Raw genomic sequence first — 25,160 nt, forward strand, 5'->3', positions numbered from 1 at the left:
TTCACCTATCTGTTCCTGAATTAATATGGTTCACTCTTCAGGAGTAATACTGAATACTGATAAAACTAAATAAAGGGCATAAGTTTCTTGCATAGGTAAGTTTTATACAAACGTCTGTGTTCTGTAACTGATTAGAATCTGTCCTTTCCTCCATGTTTAAAAATTAGCCCATTTTAGACATCACTCAGTAATTACACAACTGAACTTAGGTTCACTGGGAGGTGAAATTGGTCTTCAGCAATAGGGCAGAATGGGTGGTGCTGGATCAGAAACCCACCTGATTATCTTCTTCATTACCTTAAAAGAAAAAGAAGCATTTAAAATGGGTAGCTACTTTATACTACTGCTAGGGCCAATTTCATAAATTCAAATGAATGGCTGCAACCAGTCAATCAATTCGGCTCTCACAGGTATTTTAGCTTTTAGCATTTGTAAGCATATTTCAATAGTTTTTATAAAAGCACAATGTATTAAGTTATCTCTGCTAAACAACATTCTTAATAATTTAAACTTCTGTCTACAAGGCTGTATCAGATCAAATGTTTTATTTCAGTGTAAATGCTTAATGTTTACCAGTTTCAAACACATAAAACTGATAAGCAATCTGTTTAATTTCAGACATGTTCCATTTGCATTTTGTGCCAAAGTAATAACGTTTATAAATTTAATAATCCCTATCAAGTCAAAGATAAATTCTAGATGAATAGGAATATATTTGTTGCTTGACAGTTTTAAAATTCATGAAGTGAGTTTCAACATTTTTAATGAACCCTTCTTGTTCCTCCAGGTATATTTTGCTCTAGCCAATTGAGTTCTTAGTGTCTTTTATTTTCAGTTTACTGTGCCATATTTCAATGAAACAGTAAGTTCTCAAACTGAAGTATTCAGTCTTTTTATTTGATGGGGTTGATTCTATATAGTAATTAGTAGGTAATATAAATATTTTAATTGTTTCATTTTCTCCTCTTGTCTTTCTGTGCTGAGACTCATATTGTCTTTTGTCTTTAGTTTTGTCTTTAGTTTTATTTTGCCCTTCAATTTCTGAGAGGATTTCTTTAGTTCTTTTGTTTATTAAACCAAGTATGTGTGCTTCTTTTTTTGCACATTGTATCAATGAATTTTATTTTTTTGCCATTGCCCTTTATGTGCAAACGTTAACATGTCTGACTCAGCTAGAGTTTACCAGGTATTTGTTTCTTTAATTCATTCAAAAATTTCGTCATGGGAACCCTGGCAATGTCTGTCTTCTCTGTTCTGCAGAAATGTTGAAGGAGTTGAACCAGCAGCGCAGAGCGAAAGAGTTTACAGACCTGAAAATAACTGTTGAAGGCAAAGAGTTTGAAGTCCATCAAAATGTTCTAGCTTCCTGCAGCTTATATTTCAAGGAACTGATCAAAAGGTTTGCCTTCCTCAAGCTGTCATCTGGGCCGTTCTTTTGTAGGGTTCATTCGTGTTGCTTTCCTCTCTTGCAGATTTATGAAGATAGAACTTCCTGTCACAGGGCCAGTAGCCATTCCTTCTATCATTTCAGATGAATGTATTTTTAAATTGGAACTACACTTGGGTTTATTTGCCTAATATACTTTTAATTAATAGCTGCTTCAATTTGGAGTGAAGAAATGAGATGTTCCATGACTGAGGACCGTAATTTGTTTAACAAAAGCATGTTCTTTGGAGACTTTTCTGCACAAAAATGCTATAATATTGTCTTAAATTCATTTTTATTTTTTAATTTCTGCTCTTCAAAGAAAGATCATTTTCAGCTATCTACAGCAATTTGCCAAAAGGTATATAACATAGGGATCACCTTGACAACACAAATATTGTATTTCTCTGTACATAACTAGCCAGTGTGAAAGTCTTAGTTTGCTTTATGTCAAAAAGATTAGAGCAATTTAGATGTGCTAACTTTTACCAAGTCATTTTCATGACAAGGAAATACAATAAACTACAAATCAAACAGTTTAGCTTGAATAGCACTTTTTTGTCAATTGACATTATGATTTGGCTCATGGGTATCCTATTATACTACATGTACATGATTATACAACTAGATCAATGTTATAGAAGCATAAAAATGATTATAAGGATTTTTTTTTATTCTGTGCTGCCAGGAAATAATTGGACTGACTTTGGCCTTTAAAAGGCCTTCAACTTCTATAGTCTTTTTTCGCATTCCTAAACTTCTATTATCTGGTCCATTAAATCTGTTTTAATGGATATCCTTAGATGCATCTTAATTTAGTTGGACAACATGTGAAAATGCATAACATCAGATCATAGGTCAAAGAGTTTTTCCTGGCATAATATCTATTTATTTCCAAGCATTGCAACATCAGAAGGTTCCTTTTAATCAATATTAAGCTTCTACATCATTCAGTTGTAAGTCCTTGCAATATATTCATGTTGGCTTTCCCGGGTTTTGGGTAGTTTGGTGGAACTGGGAGGTTCTGCCCTGAAGGGCCAACTAATTCAGCACTTCACTTGAGCAAACTCTGTTAATATCTTCCCAGTTCATGCACACCACATGAAATACAATTGAGCTTTCTGAAGTACTTGTGAGGTTACTCTACAGGTTCCTGAGCAGGTTACACTGCATCAGCATAGACCTGGCCCACAATCTGCATTCCCATTCATCTCAGAGGAGACAGAATTATTTGTTCTTTTAGTGAAACTTCACATTTTTAACATTTTCTTTTCGTTATTTTTAGTTGTAGATATTGGTGATTTTAGAAGTCTTAGCAATGTTACATTTTTGTTCTTCTTGGAATTATTAACATTATTTAAAAGCCACCTAGTTAAGTGCATAGGAAGGAGAGGTTTAGAGGTCTGTAGGCTGAATGCAAGCAGATGGGACGAGCATGCTGGGCAGCACAGTCAGCATGGATGTGTTGGGTCAAAAGGCCATTTCCCGTGTGTTTGACTCTTAAATGTTGTAAAGTGCCATAGCATCCTGAACAGTTCTTCCACCCAACAAATATCTGCAGACAAGTTTCTGTCCTTTCCACATGAATCCCTGCTAGGCCCCGTCAGTAAAAGTCAGGCTATCAATTTCAACTAAATAATTGATTATTTGGATAGCATGAACATGATGGACCAAATGAGCACCACCTTTGCCTTGAACATCATTTTATTACCCAATTTACTTTGTACCAGATTACTTTAAACCTAAGTTAATAAAATGCTCAAATCAAGCAAGATTGTAACTTCACTACAATTTACCTGTTTGTTTTTGCATCATTTATTTGTATTATATACTTTCTATATACGGTAATTTTGAAGTTTAAGAAAATTAAACCACTTTATTTTATATATTGTTTTTGGTTTATGTTGTTGTCAGTGTACTGAACTGATATTCAATAAGTTACATAAACTGCTGAGTAACATTGAGATTAAATTACTGTATCACGTTGTATGCAATTAAAATAATGCCTTTTACTTGAAACATAATCTTAAAGAGTGAACTATTAAGGGTTTTATGAATTATCATTAATTGACTAAAGTTAATTGGTAAAGATGCAGTATATACCACAATTTAATTTAATTTGAATCAATATTTTATATCACGCAGGCTACTTACACCACAGCTGAGCCATGAATACTTCTTCAATGGACCTATTAGTAATCTGCATTGAAACGAAATTTTATATATAGTTGTCAAGCCAAGAGGATTGATTAGTATACTTCCATGTTTATGGAGCTAATTGTACATGTAGTTCATTTTAAATTGGGGTGACATTGATAATTCCATTAAAATATCTCTAGGTATTTGTTGCAATCAGTGACTCTTTGAAATCACTTCAACAATTCAAGGCTGCAGCTTGCACAGAATCAGTTCATGTCTGCGTTTGGCACCTACATACTGCAGGGATGATTGATGATAGAATTTCACAATCATCGTCTCTTTTTTCCCATTGCCCACAAGATACAATTGATGTCAATAGAGAAGAAATTGTAGTGCATTCATCACCTGAACAATGCTCACTATAGAATCCCCACTGCCTAATCCTGTGCTATCTGCCTGAAATTTATTTCAAATAATCTTTTCCACTGGGGAAAAAATAAACTTCATTTTCTGAGAAAGAATCAGTGTTGTTCCTTGTGTCCCTTACACAAAGAGTTAACATTTTATTTCTCTAAAGAAAATCTAAAAACATTGGATGCATATAGTGGAGATATTCTTCTTGGATACTCCCCAATTGGAAAATATATTTCCTAGCAGATGGTGTAGATTTGATGGGTTGCCAGCAAATCTAGTGCATATCTGTTAACATGCTATCAGATTATTGCTTCAATTTTGGTGCTTCTGTATGGGCAGTCTGCCTCATTTCTTCCAGTCTTCAACTGACAGCTTGCTGCTTTAGGCTGCTCTGTAATTATTTCTCATTCGCAGTGCAGAAAATCCCACAGTGTCTAAAAAAAAATCATCCACTCTAAAGGCATAGAATCCAAGTCAAAAATTCAATACTGCTGTCAGGATAATAAATCCTGAGAATTAAATTATGATAGCTCCATCAGTTTTGCTTTAATTGCATGTTTTCCTCAATTAGCACCTTAAATCAAACTCTGTTATTCCTCTGCCATCTTTACTGACTCAGCCTCTACTTTGGAACTCTCAGCAAGAATAGCCCCATGGTTTGAAAGTTTTATCTGAGGTGTCCGGAAGATGACATCCTTTGTTCAGTCTGTGACAACAACACATAGCCTAAGTTATTCGGCACATGCATCAGTTTCCAGTGTGACATGAATGTTAAATTTCCCCAGTATTAAAGCAGTCATAATTTTTCTTTTGGAGCTGTTTGTTGAGTCAGAAGCCTTGCACTTGAGTATATTGTTCTTAGTTGTCATTCAAGACTTAGCCTAAAAAGTGACGACAAAATCATTTCCTCACACTACTTCATTTGGAGACAATACATCTTGAATCACCGTGACTTTACAATTTGAACCCTTAAATCCAAAGTTCAAGGTTCAAAGTAAATTTTATTATCAGAGTACATACAGCAGGCATACTCAGTAAATATATAGAATGTAACTATAACAGGACTCAATGATCTAGCAGAGTGCAGAAGACAAAAAAACTGTGCAAATACACATATAAATAAATAGCAATTAATAATAAAAACATGAAATAACAAGCTAAAGATTCCTTAATGTGGGATCACAAGACCATAAGACATAGGAGCAGAATTAGGCCACTTGGCCAATTGAGTCTCCTCTGCCATTCCATCATGGCTGATCCCAGATCCCACTCAACCCCATACACCTGCCTTCTTGCCATATCCTTTGAAGCCCTGACTGGTCAGGAAACAGTCAATTTCCACCTTAAATATCCTCACAGACTTGGCCTCCACCACAGTCTGCGGCAGAGCATTCCAGAGATTTGCTACCCTCTGGCTAAAATAAATTCCTCCTCGCCTCTGTTCTAAAGGGTTTCCCCTCAATTTTGAGGCTGTGCCCTCTAGTTCTGGATACCCCCTCCATAGAAAGCATTCTCTCCACTTCTGCTCTATCTAGTCCTTTCGACATTCAGTAGGTTTCAATGAGATCCCCCTGCATTTTTCTAAATTCCAGTGAGTACGGGCCCAAAGCTGCCATTGGTTGTGAGACCAGTCCTATGATAATAAAGAGCATTATAACTGGACAATGACTGCTATAATTTGATCACACTTGTGGCAATCTATATCAAGCAAGATAATACTGGATCATTGTGGAAGTCGAATTGTCCTAACTCGTAAGAATTGTAAGTCTGGGAAATGCCAGGAAAGACAAAATTCCAAAGTCAAAGGGCAAACTTAAAAAAGATGCTCAATATACTCATAAAAAGCCAGTCCCATAACATTATTGAGCCATTTGTGTTTGGAGCTGTTTTGGTGTGAAGATGCTTTTGAAGTATTCACAAATATTCTCTATATAGAATTCTTCAAAATTAGGAAAAGCCATTTGAAAATGCACTCCAGTTTTTCTCCCTTTTATTTAAAAAAATCGTTTCTCATCCTCCTGTATTATAAATACCAGTTAAAGACTTTAGTGAAGAGTTTTGGGTGCCTTTGTCAGTATTGTTATTCTGCAGATAGCCTGATTGATATATTTCTATTTAAGAGGGCCCAGGGAAAAATAGACCTTTTACTCTGATTTATGTACATTTTGTTTTATCTTGGCCTAATAGAAAGCTTGTGTTGTTCTTATTGTAGAATATATAGTTTCCTATTATAGCACACTCAGTAGCAGAAGCAGTTACATTCTCTCTCTCTCTCTCTCTCTCTCTCTCTTTCTCTCTCTCTCTCTCTCTCTCTCCCCCCCCCTTTTTATTAGTCAATTATTCAGCTGGCTTTGCTTGCAGCATTTTTCTGATATGAATATGAGCAGATTAAAGCTTTCGTGGGACCATCAAAGTATTTTGCCTTGCTTTCAATTATCTATTTAAATGGATTTACTAATAAGAAACAAAAGGTGCTTTGTCCGCAGGATGTTGTTTGAAAAAAAGACTTTTAATACTCATGTTTCCCATTACAGCACAAGGTTGAAGCCAACTTAGTATGACTCCTCTTTCTTTCTTCGAGGCAGTGTGACTAATTTAAATGTGACACTGAATGGGTAACACTGCTTAAATGGTGTTATGGAAAAAAAGTAATCAACAGAGGAAGCAATAAACAGAGGTTCCAGACTTTAATTTGGAGAAAATAAGTGAAAGCCTCAGTGATTATGATTAGTGTCCATCAGACAGGCCATCTTTGTTTGCTTATGATATATGAAGTGCAAACATAATAGCATAAAACTGTCGAAGCAAAATGGCCAGGTATTTCCTTTGATGTCAGGTTTGAATTGGGATAGGCAAAAAATATTACTAACGGAAGGATTCCAAATAAGAGCTAGTTTTATGAACTGAAAGTAGCTTCTGTGAATCTGCTTATGTTAAGGCATATTGTTTCTTTTACCATACTTGAGCTTGTGTTGTGTTGAATGGATGTCAAGAAAGTAACTTACTAAAGTTTCTGACACAAGTTCTTTGTGGAGTTAAATAATGCATGCTGTTATACTTGTAAGTGTATGCTGTTTAAATTAAATAGTTTGCATTTGAGGAACCACATAAGGGATACGTTTAAAGCTCTGAAATGTGTGTCAACAATTCAGTCACTTTTCTAAGTAACTAGACTACATATTTGTTAAACATGGCTGAACTACAAAAGCTACCATACATGCAGTAAATTATAAGGACACCTTCTTGGGCTGCTGTCTATTGGAAAATAAATCCATTTCAGCACATAGAAGTAAAATGGGTCCTGGAGATTTCAAACTGAGCACCACTGATTTCTTTTGTAGGTTCTGACAATTCATGATGAATGATGATTGCTGGAGAGTTCCTTAAAAGATTAAAGCAATGTTGGCTGTCTAATAGGCTGTTATTTCCATATTCTGGATGCTAGCATTTTGTGGATGTAATCTAAACAGTTTTTTTATAATTTTATGGAACTTTGAAATACCCCAATATTGAGAAGTGGCTTGGCAGTGATCAAGTTTAATTCCCATACTAGACTTAAACATAAAACCTATTCGTATCGTAGGTCAGTATAAGCTGTATATTACACACAGCAGGTAACGCTTTGAGGACCAAAGCAACGCTTTCGTTAGAATAAAACTTGCACTATCTTTCCTTTCTACTGAAGGACCAGGGTCCAGGATTGAGCTTTATTTGCAGGATGAAAGGATTGAACACAGCTGTCAACATTATTTGTTTTTCCAGTCGTTACTCGTTATCTTTTACTGTTGCATGTTTTATGCTGCCTAGGGTTTGTCAGTATGGCCTTCTTAGTGGATTATTCATATGTATTTGTCTGCAAATCATTTTGTTAATCGGGTATATGTCCAAGTGAATGTGTTCACTGTTGTTGTATTCCCTCAGCTGAACTTACCATGTTCCTGATGTTTTCATCACTACTTCACTTTTCATTTCCATCTGCTTTAACCACAGACTTTTGTTTGTAACTAGCATGTATATTTATTCAAAAAATGTTGACCTTGAAGATATCTGTGGCCCTCTAAGTTTTTGTATTTCTATAGAATTTGTCAGCCAAAGTTAGTGATCAATGTTTTACATATAGTACATGGCTGAAAATATGAGCGGACGTTTGAAAATATTTGGTACTTAATGAGTGAAATCCCCTATTCTTGAAGGATAATTTAGAAACCTGTTCACATGAGTTAATGGTAGATGTATTTCAGAGTAGAAGAGGCAATATTTTGTTTCGCAAGTTCACAATTGATCGCTATATTTAAGTTATTTCAAGGATGGAGTTTCAGCAGAGTCTGGCGAATGAGCAGAGGTGATTATTGTGAAAAGAGTCTTCCCACTTATCCATCTGTTTCAGCTGATAGATATCGATAGCTATATTAGAAATTCTGTCTTCATTCAAAAATAGTAATGTGGAGAGCTTGGGGAGGTTCCTGATCTGATTGACAAAACCCTAATCACTACTACAGTTAAGCAACACTACCACTCTGATCACTTTGCACTAAAATGGACTTGCTTTTTTTTTGTCTAATTGTATAATTGATAGTTAATTTCTGATTTTCCTGTGAATGCTGCTTACATAATGTTGTGTACCTGTGATGCTGTTGAAAATAAGTTTTTTTTAATTGCAACTGTACATATGTGTTCTTGTCCATGTGGGCAATAGACTCCATTTTAACTTTGAAAAACATTCCTAGTACCACAGTGTCACAACTCTATTAGTCCTCATTTCTCACTGTGTTTCCATTCCAAATATCATTTCACTTCAGTAACAAAGTAACGAACTCAACATTAAATCACTATTGGAAAGTTTCAAAAAATATATATTACAACATTACTAAGATATTGTGTACAAGTCATGAAAAATTAGATCTCATTAAGTACTCAGAGATAAATGAAATACTAATTTTGTAATATATTGACAGGTTAATTTAAGTTCAATGCTTCTCTGTTATTAGGTCTCCCACACCTCAGTAAATGCAGTTGTTATGTTGCTGCCTATAATACATCCTTTATGCATTCAAGATTTGGGATTGTTTAATGTCATTTCCTGAACAAATAATTGTTACTCCAGATCAGATGCAGCACAAAAAAAAACACAAAAGATAATGAACACAATGATAATAATAACAAAACACAGTAAATATACAGTAAATTCATAAGAAAGCTTATATACATAGATTTATTGTATGTCCATAATGTGGCATAGGGCTTAGCTGTGTCCATATATAAGTTGATTGACAAGAAATAATAAAGTAGCAGTGTTTGGGGGTGCAGAAGGGTGTGTTAAGGGGTAGACGTGTTGATCAGCCTTACTGCTTGGGGAAAGGAATTGTTTTTGAGTGTGGTGGTCCTGGTGTTGATGTTGCATAGCCTTTTCCCTTATGGGAGTGGGGCAAACAGTCCATGAGCAGGGTGGGTGAGATCCTTCGTGATGTTACTGGCCCTTTGCTGTCACTTCTCTGTACATCCCCTTGATGGTGAGTAAGCTGGTGCCAGTGGTGCATTGGGCAGTTTGGCTACAAGTTGTAGAGCCTTCCTGGCTACTGCAGTGCAGTTTCCATACCATGAGGTGATGGAGCGTGTAAGACTGTGCATTTATAAAATGATGTGAATTTGGATGTTCGGCCTCCTCAGGAAGCAGTGGCATTGGTGAGCTTTCCTGACTCTGCAGGATGTGTTCTGGGACCGTGAGAGCTGTGTGAGATGTGCATTCCCTGGGGCTTGGAGGGGAGAATGAGTGGTACAAGTTCTCCTGATGTTGATAACCATCTCCTTTGTCTTGTTGACATTGAGGAAGAGGTTATTTGCCTGGCACCCAGCCTCGAGCTCTTCCACCTCCTCTCTGTAGACCATCTCATCATTGTTCGTGATGAGCCTGGCCACTGACAACAAACAAGAAGTTGCTATTAGCCTGTTCTAACTTCATAATGTCTATTCTGGTCACTGGCAGTGCCAGTTACATTCTGTTCTTTTTTTCTGAATACATTGTTATTTTTAACATAATTTTAATACTGAATTTTATTATTTAATGGTTATGCTTTCCTTTAAACCCACCTGCTTACCAACCAGGCAAGAATGCTAATTTTATGGATTTAATATTTGTAATTAAGTTATTAATTAATATTCCATTAGATACAAAGTACTTCAGGTTGTGCTGAATAAGGTGCTATATTTGTAAGCACTAGAGATTCTGCAGATACTGGAAATCTGAAGCAACACCCACAAAATGCTGCAGGATCTCAGCAAGTCAGGCAGCATCTATGGAGGGGAATAAACAGTCAATGTTTTGGGCTGAGACCCCTCATCAGGACCAGAAATGAAGGGGGTAGAAACCAGAATGAGAAGGAAGGGGAGCAGGAGTACAAGCTGACAGGTGATAAGTGAAATCGTGTTGGGGGGAAGGTTGGTGTTTAGGGTGGGACGGGGGGGGGGGATGAAGTGAGAAGCTGGGAGGGGATAAGTGGAAGAGGTAAAGTGCTGAAGAAGAAGGGATCTGATAGGGGAGGGTAGTGGACCGAGGGAATAAGGGAAGGTGGAAGGACACATATGGATGTGATAGCTGGCTAGAAGAGAAGGGATAAAGGCGAGCCAGAATGGGGAATGGAAAGAAGCGATAAGGATGGACGGAAAAATTACTGGAAGTTAGAGAAATCAATGCTCATTCCATCAAATGAGAGGCTATCCAGGCAGAATATGAGGTGTAACTCCTCCAACCTGAGAGTGGTGTCATCGTGGCTATAGAGGAGGTCACGGACTGACATGTCAGAAGTAGAATTAAAACCACTGGGAAAACCTGCCTTTTGTAGCAGGCAGAGTGAATGTACTTGTTTAACGCCGTCTCCCAATCTACGTCTGCCTTCATCGATGTCGAGGAGGCTGCGCTGGGAGCACCGGATACAGTAGACAACCACAACAGACTCACAGGTGAAGTGTCTCCTCACCTGGAGTGACTGTTTGGGACCTTGAATAGTGATAAGGAATCAGAGTCAGGTTTATTATCTCCGGCATATGACGTGAAATTTGTTAACTTAGCAGCAGCAGTTCAAAACAATACATAATCTAGCAGAGAGAGAAAAAAAATAATAATAAATAAATAAACAATAATAAATAAGCAAGTAAGTCAATTACATGTATTTGAATAGGTTTTTTAAAATATGCAAAAAATAGAAATACTGTATTTTAAAAAAAGTGAGGTAGTGTCCAAAGCTTCATTGTCCATTTTGGAATTTGATGGCAGAGGGGAAAAAGCTGTTCCTGAATCGCCGAGCGTGTGCCTTCAGGCTTCTGTACCTCCTACCTGATGGTAACAGTGAGAAAAGGGCATGCCCTGGGTGCTGGAGGTCCTTAATAATGGACGTTGCCGTTCTGAGACAGCGTTCCCTAAAGATGTCCTGGGTACTTTGTAGGGGCAAGTTATAATTGTGTTATAATTGTACATTGTTTCTAAGTTGTTTGAATTACCATTGTGTTAGGATGCTGAGGGATGAACTTTATAAATATATGCAGTCATAGAAGGAATAGGTAAAGTGGATGATCTCAGTCTTAACAGGGTAAGGAAATTTAAAACTAGAGCAGTTTGGTTTAAGATGAAAGGCAAAAGGCTGCCTGAGGAAGCTAAAGAGGTTTAAAATATACTTGGACTGGTACATGGAGAAATGTTTTAGAAGGATATGAATAAACACAGGCAAATGGGACTAGCTTGCATGGACATATTGGTTAGAATGGATGAGATGGGCTGAAATGCCTGTTTCCATGCTGTATGATTCCATGACTCAAAAATATTTGTCCTTAATCTGTAAGTTTACAAAAATCCCCAAATAAGAATTTAAATTTAAAAGGGCTTTTGTTTAATATTCTGCATGCTTTGTTTTGGATCTTGTGAACTCAACATTCCAGCTCTTTTTAAAAAATAATTTGAAGATCTCCATGGGTCCTCTACAAGACTGGTATCAGACATATTTTGTGGGCAACACACAAACAGATAATAAGCAGCAATATCTTTAAAGGAGGAAAGAGGTGTGGTGAAACTTAATGAGGGCTATGGGGGGTGAAGACTTATTTGTGAAAAGAGTGATTGAAATGAGGGATATGCAAAAGGTCAGAAGTGGAGGACAGCAGATGAGTCAGGAGGAAGGTGATAGGAGACAAATGGCACATGAAGGCACGCTTGCCTTCAAATCCCCCAGGCCCCCCGCTGCCAACATGTTCTGGATATACATACATCTTCATGTACGCTTTTGCACCCACCCAAAGTTTATTTAAATCCCTTTGCTTATCCCAAGGGACAATATTTCAAATAGTACCATGGCCTCAGAAGGCCACTGATTCAAAAAGCTTCAGTGGCTCAGTTGAAGCAAGGGGTATGTGGAAAGGGAATAGAAAGGTGTAGAGCTAGAATGGTTAGGATTGCTTGGGTTTTGCTGACCTCTATGTCAATGTCTACCAGTGGTTATACATGAAGAAGTCTGTATCAAGTATTATCCAGCATAACATGTCATCATCCCAGGGGGAAATTTGAAAAAAGGTTGGATAAAATTCATACACCAAACTTAACTAGCAGAGTGTAGGAATTATAAACCAGTCTTGCTCTTGTATTTATTACATTTTGATGTGGGTAGTTCATTAAAGTTTGATTGCCTTTGGCTTCAGTGAATACTTAGTTTTAAGTCTGGTGTACAATAATGATTCAATATTATTTACTTTGTTGGAAAAGTGGTGGAATGGTTGACTCATATTCATTTTTCTACAATACCTATTGGTATTGGATTGCTGAAAGTTTAGACCTTTTTCATTGTCCATGATATACAGGGCAATCCTAGTGTGAAAATGATGGACTTTGAAGCTCCTATAGCACAAGCCCACAAGTTTTCTTAATGATGTGAAGAAGCCATTAAAAACTTGTTACCTTTGGGCATCAAAAAAAGATTTGATTGCCATTTGTAAAACTTGCCAGCATGAACCTAGTCCAGACTGAAGACTTAAGGCAAGAACTCCATTGAAAATGTTTTGCAGCATCACCTGGATCTCCCTACTGAGTATTTAATTCCATTTGCCTGCCATCCTCATCTCCACCTATGGCCATCTTCAGGCTGTAAATTATCTCATCTAATTTTCCTATTGTCCTAGGTTCTGCTAGTAACGATGGAGGTTCCCATGGACTAATGTAATGACTCAGAGCTGAAATTGTTGATGATGCCATGACTTGGAGGAGCACAGTATACGCGGATTCCCAGTTATTTTTCCATCTGGTATATGTGCTACAATATAAACAAGCTGACATCCATTAATATTACTTTCTTCTTTACATGGAATCCCATTGTCCCACAACTTCTCTAAACAATAATGAAGGATCAGAATTAAATCATAAAATTTCTGTGTGGCACAACATAAAATTATAGAATTGTGCCAAATTTGCTGCCAACAAAACAAGTGTGTAGTTAAATCACAATTGTTTAATCTTACAAATAGTTTGTGTATATTTAGAAATTAGAAACCAACATAGTTTCCACACATTGCTTTCATAAGGAAGAAGTAGATTTAGTACAGAAATAGTTGTGATTTTACTTATTCTAAGCCTTTAGATATTCATGAATCCATTGTTGCTTTGACTAAACATTGCTTTATGTAACCTCTGTAAGGTGCTAATGTGACATTCTGTCCAGTTCTGTGCATGCAAAATAGAAGGAAACATTGGACCTGGAAACCTATTTCTGTTTGACCTGGACGCATGCCTGAATAGCTGCAGTTAGGAGCTGCTGAACCACTTCTGGAGATGGCACGTGACCACATCCTTTTTTTCTTTAAGTGAAGCAAATGTTCCTTCTTTTAAAAACAGGATTAAACCTTTTTTATTTGCAGATGCTTTTGAAATGAGTTTGATGTCAATTTCTGTCTTCCTTTAACAATGGAACTAATGTAAATTTAAGATACAGGACTATTTGAGACCTCGGTGTTTTGCTTTATTCAGGGGAACAGACAGCCTAGGCCACAGTCATGGAACTCCAATAGGATGGCTGCTGGCTTCCTGTGGCAGAACTAGTCCTTTTCCCCACCTTTCTGCTTTAACCATTTTGTCTCTACCTACTTTCCTCTATTTACAAATTTATGTCATTAGGGCTTCGCTTTCTGTTTATGAACAATTATTTTGTCTCTTATCCTTAAGCTGTTGTTCCATTTTCAAATACATTTTGCATGATGATGTGGGTTATTTTTTTTCTTGTTCTGGGTGTTGCTTACTCTTTCTCTTTCAGCTCACTTTGTTTTAAATTATTAGAGCATTTTAGTGCACAGTATGTGGAGTGAAGCCACCTTTCATTGAACCGTGGAAGTCATTGTAATTGGCTCTAATTTCTAATGTATTGCCTGTTGTTGCCAGGGCTTCAAAGGATAACAAGAATGGACAGAAGCTGGAGTTGACTATTTCGAACATAAATGCAGATATCCTGGAAATGCTACTGGAATTTGTTTATACTGGTTCACTTATCATCAATTCCGGAAATGCTAAAACCCTGCTGGAAGCTGCCAGTAAATTTCAGTTCCGAACCTTCTGCAAAGTTTGTGTTTCATTTTTAGGTAAGTGAATTATTAATACTATTATATGCATTTATTTATTTTTCATGCAGTGAGCATTGTCCTAGAAACTCAATAATTTGCCTGGTTTGTAACAGCGGAACCAAGGTAGTTTTGGATCCTGGTCACGTTTCTCACTTACAGATTAATAAAAGGAGATAGGAGCAGAAGTAGGCCATTCAGCCCATCAGGTCTGCTCTGCTGTTTCATCAAGGCTGATCCATTTTCCTCTCAGCCCCATTCTTCTGCCTTCTCCCTGTGACCTTTCATGCATAAACTGATCAAGGTCCTATTGAGGGCCTCCGTCAGTCAGAGTTGACCATGGATATTGCTTCCTGGCTGCCCAGATACACAAGCCTGGGCAGTATGATATGGAGAGCAAGCTGTTGCCCAATTAGCACGCTCCCCCACTCCACACATCTGATGAACCCAAAGGAATGACAGAGACTGATTCAGTTTGGTACCAGCAGCATCGTAGGAGTTGCCAGTCAGCATTGAACTCAATGTAGGTCTGCTTTAGGGACTCCAGCTTTTTCTCTCCAGGTTTACTCATGTTTCCTTTATTTCTTTTATATATCTGCACAAACCAACCATTGCCCTGAACAGGAAATTTTTACATGGTCTGAAAACTGTGGAGCATTTTAAATGATTTTTTGTAATATGCATACAAAGAATGTTTACAATGAAGATTGAAAAATCCACATACTTTTGATTTTATTTATTAATTGAAGGGTATAATGAAATATAGTACAACAAAGAAAATCTTTCACACTTTGTAAATTTTTCCTGATCTGTCTTTATTACAAATCCATTGTCTGTAAATACTCTAGATTAATCTTGCATCCAGATGAAAGGTACTTCTTAATCCTCTTTAGAGCATCCAAACTTTCTACTTCTGACAGGCACAATATTAAAGTTCAAACTTTTAGACTAGATGACGTGGGCATTCAGCAAGCCAGCCATTTATTAACAACGAGCTACCAACTTCCCTTCTGTATTAATTGTTGTAACTTGAAACACTAACAATATAAATGTTTCCAAGTGAAGGTTGTGGTACTGGCTTAATCATCATCAATTCTAGAAATGATTTCTTAGAAAATTTACGTGTTGTATTCATTAACACATAATTAATGACAGTATTTCACAATTATATTAACATAGAATCAAAATTGTATTAGCATAGTTTCAAAATTCCATCTGTGCAACAACAAAGGTTATGTGCGCCGGAGCATTGCAATTACTGTGTACCTACGCAGTTTAAAGAGAACAATGCCTTTTGCATAAGCCATAAATTTTTAAAGAATTTTTCAAGATGCTAACAAAATATTTTCTGGTATTCACAAACAAATGCAGTGGATTCTGGTTAATTGGGCCATCAGTTAATCGGGACTTATTTGGGACAGTTCTTATAAAACAAAAACTAATCGATAAAATAGGCTCGTTTATTTGGGATACTATGCTACTTAATTGGAACAGGACACTGGTGCTGAACAGTTTCTAACTAGCGTCAGTTGCATGCATTTGTGAGGCCATTAAATACTGCACTGTGCTTCGTCCAAAAAGTTTTAAAATAATGTCAGGCTGCCTGGGCTTGTGTCATGTTATCCATTTGGGCCAGCAGATGCCAATTGAAAAAGCAGTACAGGCAGTGCAGTTCGACACTGATAGTTGGCGAGAAATATGCAGTAAGACAATTCAGAACAGTTTTGTTCACTGTGGTTTTAAGTATTCAAAACTGGAGATGGCAGAGATGGCCAGGAGTGAAAATGAAATAATTTCATTACCTCAACAAGTTGGGAACTATTAAGAATTTGAAGGTATCGGCAATTATTTTGAATGTTACAATGAAAATGAGGATTATCCATTATCTGCACAAGCTGTAATGGATAATCCATTTTGTTCACTTGCAGTCAATCAAAAGAACTCGGTAGCATACAATGGATGAATTCCTCTCTCGATAATTATTAGGAACTAATACAGTTTTATAGTACTGTAGTTACTATTGGTAATGTTCTAATTTGTTCTGTATTTTTAAATACATAATCTGTTCTTTAGTTTGTCCATTTTTATACCTTTTAAACTATTTCCAGGAAACTTCGGCCAACTGGGACAGCTGCTTAATTGGCCCGAATGTACTGGTCCCAACTTGTCTCAAGGAACCAGCAACCTCTGCAGATACAATATAGGTTTCATTAATTTAGTTACAGGAACTGTTAGAATGAACTTGGATAATATTCAATTAAATGAAAGCAAATGTATTCAGAATAATATAACATGGGTAGCTATAGAAAACACACATTTCTGACTTACGGAAAAGTTTGTTTACAGACAGTTCTCAGTAAAAGAAACCTTGTGTGCCTTGTTAAATCAATGATCTCATTTGTTCTACATTAATTGAATTATTCCAAGGTGCAATTCGTTTTGCAGAAAACTAACAGTTTACTAAATCTGTCTGCACGTTGTTGGTTATTGTTTGCTCAATATAAAGTAAAGCTCTAAAATAGGAATACTACCTGATTTAAATGGAGTTTGGGTATCTGCTATATATGTATTTTGTTAAGTACAGCTAACATCACACACTTTCTGAAACAATTGAGCAGATACTACTGCTGTACTGTCAATTACAGACATATTTCTAGTGAGCTAGAAGTCCTCATCTCCCTACAATGGACCGTCCACAGTGGGTGGGACTAATGTGCATTTATCCATAGTGTAACTGTTTCTTGATGTGCGTTACTGTTATTTTTGTGTTGCCAAGAAACACCCCTTATCTAATCCCTTTCTACACTTGATCCATAATGTTGAAAAGGAACCTGAAAATGTAATTTTAAGCACTAAATTAACTTTATTGACATTTTGCAATGGTTAAATGACTACTTATAAGTAACATAAAAACAAAATATCAGATGTTCAACAGATCAGCAGAACCCATGAAGAGACTATCACAATTAACATATTAGGTGATGATCTTTCATCACATTTTAATATAGGCCCACTTCAATTTGGCGTCAATTTGAGTGTTACCTTTATAAACTTCCTTGACCCTCTGCCAGTCTCCTGCCACAAAAGAGCATTTAAAGGCCATTCTTGATGCTTCCTATTAATGTTTCAGAATGGACTACAATCCCAAGCAGTGTGTGATTCAAGGACTGCTGCTGAAACCACTACAAAATTACAGCACAAATGAGCTACTTATGTTACCCATGAAAGGTTGTTTCGATTTCAAGCATGCTAGGCTGGAATCCTTCCGAGTGAAAGTCTGTATTTTTCCACAGGATGAGAAATAACAAACTCAGCACAGAATATAAAAGTCCTTCAAAGCTTGTGGGCACTGAGTTTTAATAGTGCTTTTTCATTTCATCTGCTGTGCCTGACTAACTCTGTTTCCTAATAATATTCACTTGCTTTCACTTAGGGGGAAAAAGCTGAATAGTGATTAAATTGTTATTTTTAGTGATACTGTGTATGTGGTGATCAGTAATACTTAAACAGTAATGACCAAGGGTAAATGAAAGACATGCTGAGGGTATTCATGAGGCTTCATGAGTGGGTCCAGTATATGCAAAAACAATTTTTATTTCCAATTTCAAATATGTAATTCTTTAGCTGATAATTCATTTAGCAAAATAATCCTATCCAAAGCATACTTAATGGTAGTCATTTGATTTTCAAGGTAATGTTAACATTCAGTCACATGGGTAAAGATCGCCAACCATATTCTGCTGAAGTGGTTAATAATAAGAATAACTTCCAGGTTATTCTAATGTAAGTTATTCTAACAATATTGCATCACCACCTAATGGCATGGTATTTTGTTGCACAATCATAATCCCTCCTTCGAAGATCTTATTTGCTAGAATATTTCTCTTCATTGTATCCCTCAAATTATTATTACTTGAATTTTGTGCAGAAGACTTTGAAACAAATTTGATGGAAGGATCAGGTAATGAGAGGATTCCTATTTTGAATATGTTTTGGTAATTATTCCCTGCAAAGCTGTACTTGAAAATAAGTAGCACACTCAACCCGTAACATAATGCATTCACGATGAGTGGGACATGGTGTATAACTCTGTATGTGTGCATGTCTTTATCAAAACTTCCACAACGTCTGAAACATCATCAGCACCTTGTCCCAACAACCTTGGAAATGAAGTCTGTAGAATGAGTATGGGCTAAGTGTTCATGGTCAGTGATGAGAATTGTGCTCTTTCGTTAACAGTAGGTTCTCACAGCTCTTGGCTTGTGCTTATTCTTTCAGAGAAACAACTAACAGCTACCAACTGCCTAGGAATCCTTGCCATGGCTAAAGCCATGCAGTGTAATGAACTGCACAGTATGGCAAAAGCCTATGCCCTGCAAAATTTTCCAGAAGTAACAGCTCAAGATGAAGTTCTGAACATCTCAAAAGAAGACCTTATTGCTTTTCTTTCTAATGACGGCCTGAACACAAAGGCTGAAGAGCTTGTGTATGAGGCGGTGATTAAATGGATTAAGAAGGACCCATTGAACCGAACACAGGTATGCTTCTTCAACTATGAAAGTGATCTATATTTTTATATTCTACAGCATTACTTATTTGAAAAACATCTAGAAATCTAATAGGAAACTTCTCCTTTGTTGTACTTTCCATCAATTGGCTTTCCAATATCCAGCCTCAGAGGTATCTCCCCTTGATTTCTGAAGATCTGAGGCTGGAGTGTAGTGTAACTGGTACTTGGGTGACTGTGCTTTATGTTCAATAGTGCAGCTTGCCCATCTGAGCCCAGCAATCATTCCAGACACAAAGAATCTCACCCTCATGAAAATGCTTCCCACCCAGATTTTCGAGGAACTATTGCAAGGCAGCTACGAACACTTTTTGAATGCTAATATTGTACATATCAATTCACCTATCACAGATTACAGGTTGCACTGTGATGCTAATAAGCCGATCAGCCTCTTGATGGCTAGACTGACATTAGAGGGCATATTAGGTCAAGTTAGCTTATATTCATTAGAGCTTAGAAGAATGAGAGAGGATGTGGTTGAATTTTACAAACTTTTGACCACATTAGACAGACAGGAGGTAAGGAAAATGTTTCCCCAGATGAGATGTCTAGAAAGAGGGATTATAGTCTCAGGTTACAAAGCAATAGGCTTAATACTGTGAGGAGAAGCCTCTCCATTCTGTGAAAGCTGATCCTATGAAATTTGCTATAACAGAAAGCTATAGAATACAAGACGCTAATAAATGTAAGGACAGGACAAGTTTCCAGACACACAAGAAATCAAGGAGTATGGAGAGAGGATGGGAATATTGTATTAAGTAAAATGACCAGCCGTGATCAGACTGAATGGCAAAGAAGACACAAGGGGTCAGATGGCTGCTCATGCTCCGAGTTGTGAATGTTTAAATGCTGAGGTAATTATGATCACGTGTTTGGTATCTGGGCTCTGTGAGATGTTTTCCAGAGGTGTTGACATACCTGAGTGGTGGATTGGTCTTGTTGTCCACCATTCCCTGACATATTCATCTGCTAATAAGTTCAACTTTAAATATGCAAATTTTGGAATTAAATTATTCAGAATCACAGCTACATCTTAAAATATATTGTTAAACTAGTCAAATCGATAATAGTTTGAAGGAAGTGTACAGACTTTTTTCTTCCACTCTTCTTTTTGTAAATCACTCGTAATGATTCAGCTTCTATGTCCAGGAAGGTAGTAACAGCAAAGATGTTTTCCTCCACAACATGATGAAAGTGATCTAGTGAAAATTCCCATTTATCTTCCATTGACGGCAGTCAAAAGCTTGAAGCAATCTACCGAACAGCAATGTGGTAGATCCTCTATCAAGTGGATAGTTGCAATTCAAGAAAGGAACTCAGCACCTGAAAGAAGACAATAGGATGAGCATTGACTCTTAGCTTGCTAAGACTCCCACATCCCATACATTTCTTTTTACAAATTGACGGGTATAACTAATTTACCGACAATGCCATGTTTACTTACCTTTGTCATTTTTCCATAATATGTACAGCTCAGATTCAGATTCAGATTCAGATTAATTTATCGCTTATGTATTGAAACATACAATGAAGTGCATCGTTTGCATGAATAACCAGCACGGGTATGTTGGTATGTGCTGGGGGCAGCCCACAAGTGTCGCCACATGTTCTGGCACCAACATAGCATGCCCACAATGCTCAGCAGAACAACACAGGACACAACAAAACATGGCATGCCAAATACCATCAGTGAAACGAGTCCCATTCCTCCCTCTTCCCACCTGCCCACTTTACATATATACAGTCCTCTAATCCCAGGCCTCCAGCCTCCAGTGGACTTGTGGATTCGCAGACACTAGGCCTGACTTCCCCACCAGACTTGCAGAGTCTCACAGACTCGAGCTCTGGCTATTGCTCCTCAATTAGTTTCTAATCAACCTTCAGGCTTCAATCTGAACCTCCAATTGACCTTTGGGCTTTGATCCAGACCTCTAATTGACCATCAGACTTTGATCTGGACTATCAATTGGTCTTCAGGCACTTTTGTTTATCCAAGATATTTTTGAACAATCATGCCCAGTGCTCAGTCTTCGGTTTCTGGAATTGCATACAGTATTACCAGATCCAAATGAGTTTATAACCATATAACAATTACAGCACGGAAACAGGCCATCTCGGCCCTTCTAGTCCATGCTAAGTTATCTTACAGCTTCTCCAGGCATTATACCAAGAGAAGTATGTCTATGCTAAATCTGCGTTTATACAAGTTCTCTAACATAAGCTATACACCACCAGGATTCTTTCCATTGATGTATAGTTTCATATTTTGCAGTACAGATAGTCCCCGAGTTACGAACATCCATCTTACAGACAACTCGTACTTATGAACCGAGGAAGGAGAATGCCGTCCACCATTTTAAGTCAGAACGCGATGCCATCCGCCATTTTAAACCGGATCGCGGCACCATCTGCCATTTGAAGTCGTTGCCATTGACAGTGCTGAGTGTTTAACTTTGTATTTGGCTTAAATTTTCCTTAGTAAGATTCACCCTGACCCAGCCCCCCCCCCGGTTCTGGTCGGCTGGTGGCGCACTGAGATCAGTACCGGGCTCAAGTTCGATCCAGTGACAGACTTCTCCCGTGCTGGGTTGATGTCGATCCAGTGACTCCCGTACCATCCGTGTTGGATTGATGTCGAGCTCAAAGCTCAACCTCGTAAAAAAAAACACTGCCACCTCCAATTTAAATTCCCATGTGGAATATTGTGGAGGATCAAGTACCCAAACCCAGCACAGCCCTCACTTGTCCCATTTAACCTGTTTCAGTGTGGTGGTCCTTAGGACCCAACGGACCTCTGGAGCTGGCGGAGCTCGGGACCCGCCGCCCACAGTGTTTCTGTTCCATTGATGGGAAGCGATTGCGATTGAAAATAAAGTGGAAATACTAAAGCATTTGGAAAGAGGTGAAACGCCATCGGTCATTGGAAAAGTGTTAGGCTACAGTCGGTCAACGATTGGAGCAATTCTAAAGGATAACGGATAAAGTGAGAATAATGGAGCACGTGAAAGGCCCTTCCCCAATGAAAGCAACCGTTATTATTAAGCAACGCAGTGGTTTTATTATTGGAATACATACGTTTCTTAAGTGTTTTATATGCATAGAAAGGTAAAATATATACTATATACTAAGACAAACGTTTGACTAACTGACGCTAAATAATACGGGATGGACTTGTTCTAACTTGCGTAAGAATCCGACTTAAAGACGGACTCAGGAACGGAACTCATACGTAACCCAGGGACTGCCTGTATAAGTAATTGATATTGTAATAAAAAAATTTGCAAAACTTGTTAAGCAGTTTCTCATTACTTTTTATTGAACAGAGAAAAATTTGAAAAACACCAGTTTCATTAAATGTAGATGGTCATTTCGTATTAAATGCAGCCATTGAACCAAATAATAAGTTAGAAACAGCACATTTAAGATGCATGGCATGAGTTTAACAAGATAAATACAGTTCAGAGATTATTGCATATTTTTGATTGATATATAATTAATTCAGCTACTCCTTAAATATTGTATGTATGTTAGACCGAAAGCTGCAGTACACATATTAGCACTTTCTTGATTTCCATGCCTGGACACTACAGAATGTAGGTACAGAACATATTCTAGATCAGATTCTGAACAATCCGAAATCTCTACATCCCTGGACATGATGCTGAACCCTGAGATGTTCTCTAACTTACAAAGCGAAGAGATTGGATACAATATGTAGGTGGCCCTTTAGCTTTATGCTGCTAAAAGCTGGCGCATCTCATGTACTGCTGTTCATTTGAAGATTGCCAATCTTCATTATAAAGATAAATGAAGGAAATTTCCTTAAAAGAAAAGATTGATATTTAAAAATTGTCAATTTATTTTTTTATTTTGGTTAAATTTTCTTCAATTGTTTGTAAGTGATCTGATCAAAGTAACAGTGGAAAGGGCTTTTGAGAATGAAGTTGCAGGTTGCTGGGAGTTATACAGCTAGAAAAGATAAGTTGGCCTGCAGGTATCCCAAGTAGAACAAATCCAGGGCACAGAGAGCTTTTGGAGAAAGATCTGGCCCATTACAGCTGCTGGGTCCTCTTGCTAGTCAATAGACAGAAGGTTTTTTTTTCCATCACCAAACCAACTGATGTTCAGATGCATTTGTAATAGTCTTTGGTGCTTGAAGGACTAATATGATGTTTCAAGTTTAGATCATTTGACTCTTCGTCTCATTTATCTATCACAAAAGCCTATAACTTGCCCACTAAATGATGAATGAGTTTTCATACTCAGGTCACTGCACCTGTTTACTTTAGCTTTTTGATGTAAATTAAATGGCTCACAAAATGCACTTTCCTTTGCAGAAGCAATTTTCTTAAACAACCAAAACTCTGTTGCTATCTCTATTCATTGTAGTCCCACTCTCACCCCTATTTCCAAGCTCAGGAACACAGCTTCCCGTTTCATCCTTTGGACTCATTCATGCTTTTCCATTTCCTAAAGTGCTCATTTTCACATATAATCCCTTTGTTCCTCTATTCCTGTTCTTCCTTACCAATCTTGTTTTATTCCTTCTGCTTCTCTGATCATACACATACCACCATTCTGGTTATTTTCTGCTAGCCAGACTTGACCTGAAGACTAAGTTAGTTCTTAATCCTCCTCTGTGCCATGATAAGTTCCTCACAGTTCATTGGCTATATTTAAGAGGGAGTTAGATATAGCCCTTGTGGCTAAAGGGATCGGGGGTATGGAGGGAAGGCAGGTATAGGGTTCTATACCTGGTATAGGGTTCTATATGATCAGCCATGATCATACTGAATGGCGGTGCAGGCTGGAAGGGCCGAATGGCCTACTCCTGCACCTATTTTCTATGTTTCTATAAGCAAAAAATTGGTCGAAGTATAATTCCTCAGATTTCCTTATTGCTTGCTTATTTATCAGACTCTTCCTAGTGCACTTGAATGCAGTGCAGGTTAGTGAAATTGAGGTAGTAAATCATAGCTAATGTGTGTTGGCTTTGTGGTTACTGATCGAGTGCATATTGAAATGCATACACAGAATTTGGCTAAAGATCAAATTCTGAGTCAAACAGCAACAAGTAACTCAATAATGTGAATCAATGTGGGTCCAATAATATGGATCCTGATGCAGGGTCTCGGCCCAGAGTATCGACTGTACTCTTTTTCATAGGTCCTGCCCGTCCTGCCGAGTTCCTCCAGCATTTTGTGTGTGTTGCTTGAATATGAGTCAATGTTCTTATCAAGTTATAAACTGTTCTTTTCGTTAGCTATAATGTTTAAATGAGTAGTTCATTGCAGTGTTGCACTTCGTACATTATTTTTAAAACTTTCAATGTAATTCTGCTCTTTCAGACTTGAACAATCTCAAATTACTTTCAAAGTACAGGCATAAATATCCCGGTTCACATTATAGAGCTATAATGGTCTCAATGTAGACTTTTTTTAATTTGAGATTCAAGCATACAGCTGAGTGTCATTAATGAATAATTAAGTGGAATTTATTTTAGCTATCTTATCACAATAATGTGCTGTACCTAAAACTGTACATAGCTAGGTAAAAGAGCTCATTTCTGTAAGTGTGGATAATTGTGTTAAAAATGGTTAGAGAACAGTATGATTCAACAGTGTCAAGTCAACACTGGAAATGGATCTCAAGAGACTGAATGCCTGTGAGATGGCTTTTTAAAGCAGTTTGTCATTGAGCCTACTAGGGTATGAGCTATACTGGATTGGGTGGTATTTAATGAACCAAAGGCGATAGGGAGCCTAAGGTAAAAGAACCCTTAGGAGGCAGTGATCATAATATGATTGAGTTCAACTTGAAATTTGATAGGGGGAAAGTAAAGTCTGATGTAGCAGTATTTCAGTGGAGTAAGGGAAATTACAGTGGTATGAGAGAGGAGTTGCCCAATGAGATGCTGGCAGGGATGGTAGCGGGGTAGCAATGGCGTGAGTTTCAGGGAAAAATGAGGAAGGTGCAGGATAGATGTAGTCCAAAAACAAAGAACAACTCAAATGGCAAAATATTACAACA

The 25,160-nt window shown here is 37.4% G+C and overlaps 1 protein-coding gene across 11 annotated transcripts in view; it reads left to right on the top strand.

The window, feature by feature from the left end:
* Window positions 1-25,160, top strand: part of LOC132400639 (kelch-like protein 29) — a 436,778-nt gene that overhangs the window by 330,808 nt on the left and 80,810 nt on the right. For all 11 annotated transcript variants that reach the window (XM_059981820.1, XM_059981810.1, XM_059981815.1 and 8 more), the window contains 3 exons: window positions 1,261-1,399; window positions 14,388-14,584; window positions 18,842-19,101. In XM_059981820.1, the coding sequence (XP_059837803.1) occupies window positions 1,261-1,399; window positions 14,388-14,584; window positions 18,842-19,101 (596 nt within the window). The remainder of the gene's footprint in view (window positions 1-1,260; window positions 1,400-14,387; window positions 14,585-18,841; window positions 19,102-25,160) is intronic.

Source organism: Hypanus sabinus, chromosome 10, assembly GCF_030144855.1.
Source record: "Hypanus sabinus isolate sHypSab1 chromosome 10, sHypSab1.hap1, whole genome shotgun sequence".
Lineage (NCBI taxonomy): Eukaryota > Metazoa > Chordata > Chondrichthyes > Myliobatiformes > Dasyatidae > Hypanus > Hypanus sabinus.